This window comes from Mesoplodon densirostris, chromosome 11 (genome assembly GCF_025265405.1).
Source record: "Mesoplodon densirostris isolate mMesDen1 chromosome 11, mMesDen1 primary haplotype, whole genome shotgun sequence".
Classification (NCBI taxonomy): domain Eukaryota; kingdom Metazoa; phylum Chordata; class Mammalia; order Artiodactyla; family Ziphiidae; genus Mesoplodon; species Mesoplodon densirostris.
The window spans coordinates 60,266,834-60,276,322 of NC_082671.1; the positions used below are offsets into that span (position 1 = coordinate 60,266,834).

Genomic DNA, 9,489 nt, shown 5'->3' on the forward strand with positions numbered 1-9,489 from the left:
GGGTGCCGCTGGGATCCGGGCGGCGAGGCTCACCGTCTGCTGAAGGTCCGGGATGCCGACGCGCACGATCACGGCGCTGGCCCCGGGGCCGTCCATCCCCGCGCCCCGGCCGTGGCCGCTCGCGGCCGGGAGCTGGGCGCCCCGGGGCTCCTCGCGGCGCCCCGGCCCCCCCTGCCCCCCCACCGGAGCCCCGTCGGCCGCGCTGCGCGGGAGGGGGCCGGGGGGGGCCGGGGCCGGCACGGGGGACAGCGGCGCCGAGGGCTCCGCAGGGGCGGCGGCGGCGGCGGCGGCGGCGGCGGCGCGGCTCAGCTGCATCGGCCCCGGCTCCGCTCGGCGCCTGCCTTCCCCGGGGGCGGGGGCGGCGGGGGGAGGGGGCCTGAGCGGCGAGGGAAGCGGGGGTGGCAAGGGGGCTGCGCCGGAGGCGGGGGCCGGGAGGGCTCAGAGCCAGCCGAGGGCGAGGGGGACTTTGCGGGGTCGTGGGGTGAGGGGTGGGGTTGGTGCTAAGGGCGAGGGCCGCACTGCAAGGCGGGGGCCTAGGGGCTGCGCCGGGGGTGTGGGGAGTCCTAGGCCTCAGTGTGGGGAGAGTGGCTGAGCAGCAAGGGCCGCGCCGCCGTTCGGCTGCGGAAGAGCATCTGTGGCCCACAGGGGAAGATGCGGCGAGGAGGGGGTCTTGGACCTGGCGTGGGGGCCGCCTTGGGCACAGGGACAAGAGGCAGGGCAGGAAGGGGAGACAAAAACAGGAAAATTAATTTCCGGGGGTGGCAGCTTCTCTACCACCCTACCGACCTCCCCTCCCCACCCCACTCAAGCCCCGGAGGAGATGACAGGGACCAACACTGCCCCAGTCCTGGGGTGGGACGGTGGGGACCTCGGAGCCCTGGAGGGGCCCGGACTTCTCCCACAGCCAGAACCAAGTAACCTCACAACTTAACCCTTAGGACCACGCCGAGCAGTGTGCCGCGCGGCTCCCGGCTCCCCCACCCCTGGCCGAGGCTGGGGAGTTAACTCCGAACTCTGAGGCCCGCCTCTTCTGCCCCCCTCCTCAGGTCCCCTGGTCCGCCTAGCTCCAACGCCTGTCACGCCCTCCCAGTCACCTTAGCGACGACAAGATGGGGGCGCGACCTGAGAGGAAGGGCTTAGGGGAGGGGGCGCCACTAGCCTCCACCTGCAACCGGGGAGTGAATTTTAGTTTCACGCGTTGTCGTGGCAACGCGGGAGGGGGTGATGAGTAGGCGGAGGAAAGGGGAGCGCAGTAAAGAAACTAGCTCAGGCGACACCGCCCCAATGGAGCTGGCCAGGTCCCACCAACACCCATCAGCCTCACAGGACTACTCCAGTGCTGGGAAACCCTGTGCCCCCAAGGTCCCTAAAAGCGAAGAGCGGCCCCTTAACGTTGAAATAGCCCTGAGTTCCGGAGAAACATCTCCTGACTCCCCCAACACGCCTGACTCCTCCCCAGAAACAGGCCCTGACCCCCGCAGCCGCTCACCCTCGCACAAGACACCCTGGCCGACCTTCACAGAACACCCCAGCATGAGGACACCTTCGGTCCCTGGCAGAAGACAGCCCAGCCTCACCTACCTTCTCCAAGAGCAGCCCTGGGTCCCCTGAGCCTCCCGGCAATAAACTTGAATAAACCTGCTCCCCCCGACACACACACTCACAGAAAGCCTCCCTACCCCTCCCCATGACAACCTGGAAGCAGCCTTACCCCACACGGACCAGCGCTTGACACCACCCCAAGAACAGCCTCCTCCCCTAAATACCCACCCCTCGCCCCCCGCCAAGAACAGCCTCTGGTCACCCCAGAGCGCGGCCCTCTTCCCCAGGACCAGCCGTGACCCCTGAGGGAAACCGGGCTCTCTCCCTGCCCAGCCGGCCCCCATTCAGGAAAAATCTCTGCCTCCCAGGATTTCACTGACCCCACAGAGCCGAGTCTCCAGCGCTGGCTGTGGTCTGGGCCCGCTTTCTTCCCGAGCCTGGGCGGACCCTGCCTGCCTAGAAATGTGGCCCCAGGATGTCCAGGCTCTTCCCAAGGCCACTGGCCTGGCCTGAGTGGGGGAGCTGAGGGTCCCCAGGGGCTGGAGCAGGATGGGAGGGGTAGGGGAAGGGGGGAGCAGGAAGGGGCTGTTGGAAGCCCACTTATCTGCAGGAAGCACCTTGGGAAGCACGTGGCCCAGCCCTGGAGAGAGGAAACTAGTGCTTCCCGGCCCCCCTCCTGTCTCCACTGTCTTCCTGCCCCTGTTCTCCCCTCCCTGAGTCACCCAGAGCTGCCCCCACCCACCCCACCCCCGTGTCCCTCATCCCTCCCACTGTGGCAGCTGCAAGGCCGGGCCGTGCTCACCAGAGTCCCCGATTCATGGTGGGACCGAAGGGGGAGGCTCACAACCAGCCACAGAGCAGCCCCAGGCCTCCGTGCTCTCCCTGCAAACCTACCCTTGACCTGGATAGCCAGACGCCCACCTGGCCACCCAGCCTGGACCTCACAGAGGCCCCCTCAGCCTCCCCAGCAACCCACTGTCCTCGGTGAGCCCAGCACCATGAATGCCAAGCTTTCAGGAGAAAACCTCACAGCCTTGCTGATGGCCACGTTCCTGGTCTCCAGGCTCAGGCAGGCCTGCACTGCCAGGGCTGTTTCCACAGAGCACCTGGCGCAAAGGATAGGTACATCATGAATGAATGCCAAACCGGCACCACTCCTCTGGACCCACCACCACCCTGGCAAACGGCAAAAATTCCAATATCCAGAAGCACCTTACCCACACGATGTCCTCCTGTCACTGCAACATGGTGGGTTTACAGAGGAGGAAGCCCAGGGACAAGCTATTTTGTTGAGAATAAAAGACCCCCAGGCTCTTCACCACCTCCCAGCCTCACCCCTCTGCTCTCCTGCCTCTGTCCTTGAAGGTGAGGATTCCCCAGACTCCATGGCCCCTCTGCATCTCCACTCCTTCCATCAGGGCTAAGATTCCAGAATGACCCATGGTTCTCCCATCCCCACTTCTTCCCACCACACACGTTCAGACGCCCAGGGCCTGTGGGAGCTCATGTGGGCAAAGCGTCCAGAACAGTGCCTGGCACAGGGTCAAACCCATCCGTGGGTGAACCCCTGCACACATAGGCCGTCTCACACCCTTGGTGCCCCACACCCTCAAAGTCTTAAGCTCCTCCCCCAGCATGGATGGTCCACCCCCAACTCCTGGCCCTTCCTGGTGAGGCCTTTTGTGTCCCCCTCCCTCACCATGCCATCCCTCCCTCCTTTTACATTCCTGGGGTCACTTCCTCACCCAAACCCTAACCCTTCCCTCCCTCTCACCCCTCGGCCTACAGTGGCCTGGCCCCACAATCCGCCTCTTGCTGAAAACCCCACAGGCCTGCTTTCTCTCCTATCTCCCCTCACCCCCTGGTTTCCTTGACAACTAGGGGTGTGGGGCAGATGAATGTCCTGCTGTCAGATGCTCCCCTGGCTGCCCTTGGTCTTCTCTCCCAGTCTATACTCTTCCTCTGCCCTCCACTCTGATCTGTCCTCCACAGTACCCTAGTGCCTACCTGCCCTGTAATTCACTTACTTGTTGCTCACTGTTTAGGATCTGTCTTCCCCCCAGAATGTAGGCTCCCTGTGGAGAGGGAGCTTTGCCTGTTTGGTTCACTGCTGTGTCCAAGGCCCTGGTGCTCAGTCGATGCTGAGCATGTATTTGCTGAACCTTCATCTACAGACTGTTCATGCCCAACTTCCTTCAGAGCAGACCCTCTCCAACCTCCAGAGCAGATTGTAGGGGCAGAATACCTGAGTGTTCAGTTGACTGTCCGGATCCGGTGTAATTTTTGTGGGTAGGGTTTTGGGGTTTTGTTTGTTTGTTTGTTGTTGTTTTGCTTCTAGTTATTTAACATCTATCAGTATATTTAGATTCTGTTTCATCCTGAGTCTGATTTGTTAAGTTTTATCTCTCTAGGAATACAAATCTATTTCTAAAGAATCAACTTTTCATTCTGTTAATCATCTCTATTTCTATTTTGTTTATTTCTTTCTACTGTTTTGGTTGTTGTTAAGATTCTTTTTCTTATTTCTTCAGCTGCGTAGTCAACTCAATTTTTAGTCTTTCTCTTCTCTGACAATGAGTATTTAAGGTTATAAATTTCCAAGTGTGACTTTAGTTATGTCCAGTAAGTCTTGATAAGTAGCATTTTTAATTTCATCTTGTTGATTTTCTAATATCAATTATATTGTTTGCTTTAGGAATTGCTGAAAAATATGCTTACTTAAATTTTCAAATGTATACTAGGTTTTCTTTGGAGGGAGGACTAACCCTTAGCTACTGATTTCTTTTTTTACTGTGTTGTGGTCAGAAGGTGATCCGCATAATGCAGATATATATATATATCTCCATTATATCAAGCTTGTTAATTGTATTATTCAAATATCCTATGTCCTTTCTAATGTTCTGTTTGCTTGATTTATAAGTTACTAAAAGAAGTGGGATAAAATCCCACTTTAGCAGTCTCACCATGAAATTTTGCCAATTTGGGGTTTATATGTCTTTCCAGACTTTGTTTTTAACGCTAACAGATTTAGGATTATTATAGCTTCCTGATAAATTATTCCTGTTATTATTATATGGTAACCTTCTTTATCCCTATGCTTTTTGCCTTAATCTTTTTTTTTTCAATAATTATCCTAGGCACAGCACTTTTCTGTGAGTATTGACCTCATATGTCTTTTCCCCTCATTTTCCTTTTATCCTTTCTACATCTTACATTCCTAGGTGTGCTTGTGGTAAATAGTATGTGTGGCCAGATTTTTATGAAAACCAATCTTACAATTTTCAACTTTTGATGGTGTTTTATTGTGATTATTGATTACTGATATGTTTTCATTGATTTTTACCATCTTATTTTGTGTTGTCGGTTGTTTTTTTGTTTTTGTTTTTCCTCTATGATACTTTTTTCTCCCTTTGGGCCCTCCGTTTGATTGATCACATTATCTTTATTCCTTTTTCCCTCAACTCCCATTGTTTTGGAAGTCCAGCATTCTCTTTCTTTCATTTTCATAAACACACTTTAATTTTCAGCATGTGGGATTAACAAAGCCTGAAGTTAATTACTGTCTCCAGCCACCTCATGAACTAGTGGGAGTTTAAGATGCTTTAGCTGCAGGTCTTTGTCCACATCGTCCTCACTCCAGTGAGCCTTGAGGCTGCTTCAGGAGTCACATGTCAACCCGCTCTTTACTCACTTTCCTTCTGGCTTGAATTTTCTTCTTCCTGAAAGTAGTGACAAATTTCAGCCTTTGAAATGTCTTATTTCACCCTCATTTTGAGTGATTATTTAGCCACTGTAGAATTCTAAATTGACAAATTATTTTTTTCTCAATACTTGGAAGATTTTTCTCTCTGTGTGCTGTATCCTGAGTAATTTTCCCAATTCTGACTTCCATCTCACTGATTCTGTTTGATTTTAATCTGCTGTTAATCCCATCCATAGGGTTGTTGTTGGTTTTTTCCCCATAGAATTTTAAATTTCAATGACCCTAGGTTTTATTTCTGTAAGCCCTGTTTTGTACATTATCAAATCTGCTTGCTCTTTCTTTATATTGGCTTTTTCTTTTTTATTTAATGCAATTTTTATTTAATACAATTTTTAGATTTCTTTTGTCTTTAATTATTTTAAAAACATTTATTTTAAAATTCTAGTCAGTAATTCCCTTATGTGAAATTTTTGGTGGTCTAATCCTGTTTGCAGTGTCCTCTGACTCACTCACTGTAGGGGGACTGTAGGTTCTTTCTGTGACAGTTTTGTGACTTGGGGTTACAAACTCGGGCCTGTATTTATGTGGAAATCCTGGGCAGCCTAGATGTGTCCCTCAGAGGAGTACAACTAGCCCAGGACTTGTTTTATGTTAATTTCTTGGCTTGGTGGTCCTGGGGACTACAAAGAGAAACACAGTTCAGACTCCAAAATTGTTGGGGACAGGCAGTGGTTACAACTTCATAGGGAGACTTCTCCACAGCGAGATCACCACAAAGCTTTATGAAAATTGCTTAAATAAAAGAGAAATATACAATAAGAATTATGAAAATAGATTACTCACCAGGTTTTTGAGCACTACATGTCATCCTAAGTGTATGACGCATATTAACTCATTCAGTCATCACAAAATCACTAAGCAAGCCCATTATTGTCCCCATGTAACAGATGAGGAAACAAAGCAAACTAGAAGTAACTTAACTTGTCCAGAATCACATGTGGCTCATCAGTGGAGAAACCAGGATTTGAAACACATCAGTGGGAATGTGACCCAAGCAGGACCAATGAGAATCCTGCCCTGGAGTCTTACCCTTGTAACTAAGGGAAGAAACCCCTTTTCTACTCTTGGGATTCACAGGAGAGATGTAGCTCGGCAATTGCTAGTGACTGAGATTCCAGCCTTGGGAAGAAAGCAACCCTGCAAGGAATATAGATACAGGAGACGAGGACGGTTCTGAAGGAGCTTGAGCCCCCAGACTTAGTCCCTGAAATCTGCTTTTCTTGCCTTTGGTTTCAAGAGCCAAGGGTCCCTAGAAGGGGCTTTCCCTTCTAGGATGAAAATCCATGGATAAGAGAGGCTGAAGGGCTGGCCCTAGGGCAAGGGCCTCGACTGGAATCCCAGCTCAGCCATGAGATACCCAGTGGCCTGAGAAAGCCTCCTGGCTTCCCTCTGTCTCCCTGTGAGCTCTGGTACGTTGAGTACAATGGTAGGAATTACTTCATTCCCTCCCTCATTCAGGCCACATACCAAAAACCTGCCTTTGGGCTGACAAGGTGGCTCCTGTCCCCCTGGGCTGTTGTGCAGGTTAGATGAGGTCCATGGATGTGACATGCTCACCATGTGCCTGGTACATAGTGAACACATTTTTGGTATAATCATAAAGCTAGTTCAGATTTGGTTTCTGTCATCTCAACCAAAGGAGTGCATTCTAATGCACATTCTTCGTGTAGAGTGGCAAAACTTAGAGCCGTGAGAAGGGATGGCTGATCTTTGTTGTAAGTTCTTAGAAAGAGCATTAGACTTAAAATGTTATTTTAACAGTGAAATTAAGCGTGAGAAATATATGCCTAGTTAATTTCACACTTAGGATTCTACTTACCCTTTGGTTCAAGACTGTGAGTTTTGCCTACATGTTTATCTCTTCTTCCCAAAGGTCACTGACAATTTAAGAACTATGTGAGGTTTTTTTTTTAAATTATTATGGTAAATAATACATAACATAAAATTTACCATCTTAACCATTTTAAGTGTATAATACAGTAGTGTTAAAAGGAACAATATATTTTTTTAAATAATAAGTCCATCCTAGTGTTAAAAGACAGACACATGGATTGTGAATAAAATCTGTGCAGACATAATACAGACGGATCAGAAGATGGAAAAGCTAACAAAAGCTGAAGAGTCGGCTGTATAGCCCTAATGTCACAGCGACTTCTGGGGAAGGGGCCAGCTGGGCACAGTGGGACCATGCTGGAGTGGGGTGGGATCAGCTGACTCCAGCTGCAGGGCACAGAACTTCTCCCTGAGTATAGTGGGCGGGGGACTGGAGAGACCCCTGGGCCAGAAGAGAAGTGGGGCTGTTATTGCAGGGAGGGAGGGGCTTAACTTTTTATGAAAGGTAATTCCTAGCCCCTCCTTCTCAACTTTCTGAATGACAGGGGATCCCCAGCCTACTTTCTGCCAGAGTCCCCTTGCACTCACATGTCCCCACCCACCATCTTGCAGGGAAGCCCTCCTAGGGATAAATCCCACTCAGTTCATTCTTTTTGTTCTGAGCAGTATTCCATTTTGTGAAAATACCACGTTGATATGCGTATTTAGGTTGATTCTAGTTTGGGACAATTATGAATAAAACTGCTGTGAATATTTTTGCTAACTTTTTGTCTTGTTTTGTTTTGTTTTGTTTTTTGCTAACTTTTAAAGAAACTGGCAAGCAGTTTTCCAGAATGATAGTACCATTTTACATTCCAGCTTTTCCCATCTCCTCCACATCCTTGCTAACACTTGATATTTCCTGTCTTTTTAATTTTTAGCCATTCTAATGGATGTATAGTGGATCTCCTTGTGTGATTAAATTTGCATTTCTCTGATGACTAATGATATTGAGCCTCTTTTCATATGCTTATTAGCCATTCACATGTCTTTTGTGAAGTGTCCATTCAAGTCCAGTGACCATTTTTTTTAAAATGTGTAGATTACCTAATTGAAATTTTGAAGCTCTTTATATATTGTGGGAACAAATTTTTTGTAAGATACGTGTATTGCAAAAGTTCTCTAATTTTGTAGCTTCCTTTCACTTTCATAGTAGTTTCCTTCAAAGAGCAGAAGTTTTTTATTATTATAGAGTGAGCTTATCTTTTTTCTTCTATCATTTATATTCTGTGTCCTATCCAAGAAACCTTTGCCTCCTGCAAGATCATAAAATTTTCTCCTGTGTTTTCAATGAGAAGTTGTAGTTTTAACTTTTCATTTAGTTCTATGATTAATTTCAAGTTAATTTTTATTTGTGGTGTCAAGAAAAGGTTGATGTTTGTATTTTCCCTTTTGGGGTGTCCAGTTGTTTCATTCCATTTTTAAATTATTTTAAAATATTTTTATTTACATTGTTTTGCAACCATCACCACTATGTCCAGAACTTTTTCATCATGCCATATGGAAACTCTGTGCCCATTAAGTAGTAATGCTCCATTCCCCTCCCCCAGCTCCCGTAACCACTTTTCTACTTTCTGTCTCCACCACTATTTTAGGGACCTCTCAACACCATTTTTGAAGACTTTCCTTTCCCACTGAATTGCCTTTGCACTTTCTTTACTTTTCCTTTAATCTATATTTATAAATTTTTAAAATTTATTTATTTTATTATTATTTTTTTTTGGCCGCATTGTGTCTTCGTTGCTGCACACAGGCTTTCTCTAGTTGCAGTTAGCGGGGGCTACTCTTGGTAGTGGTGCGTGGGCTTCTCACTGTGGTGGCTTCTCATGTTGCGGAGCACGGGCTCTGGGAGTGCGGGCTTCAGTAGTTGTGGCACGCGGGCTCAATATTTGTGGCTAACAGGCTCTAGAGGGCAGGCTCAGTAGTTGTGGCGCACGGACTTAGTTGCTCTGCAGCATGTGAGATCTTCCTGGACCAGGGCTCAAACCTGTATCCCCTGAATTGGCAGGCGGATTCTTAACCACTGTGCCACCAGGGAAGCCCTAATCTATATTAATATACTTTCTCCAACACCACACTATCTTAATTTCTATAACTCTATACTAAGTCTTGAAATCAGATAGTGTAAGTCCTACAACTTCATTCTTTTTTAATTTTGTTAATATTATTCAATTTCAGTATGATGTGCCTAGGTGTTCTTTTAGTTTTATTTATCCAGTTTGCAATTTATTGTGATTCCTGAATCTGAGGAGTTATGTCTTTCATCAAATCTGAAAATTCTCTGCTATTATCTTTTGTAATATTGTATCTCC

The 9,489-nt window shown here is 48.3% G+C and overlaps 1 protein-coding gene across 1 annotated transcript in view; it reads right to left on the minus strand.

Annotated features, from left to right (window-relative positions):
* Positions 1-315, minus strand: part of SHANK3 (SH3 and multiple ankyrin repeat domains 3) — a 48,602-nt gene extending 48,287 nt beyond the window's left edge. The window contains exon 1 of the mRNA XM_060112793.1: positions 34-315. Within this exon, the coding sequence (XP_059968776.1) occupies positions 34-315 (282 nt within the window). The remainder of the gene's footprint in view (positions 1-33) is intronic.
* Between the last annotated feature and the right edge of the window lie 9,174 nt (positions 316-9,489).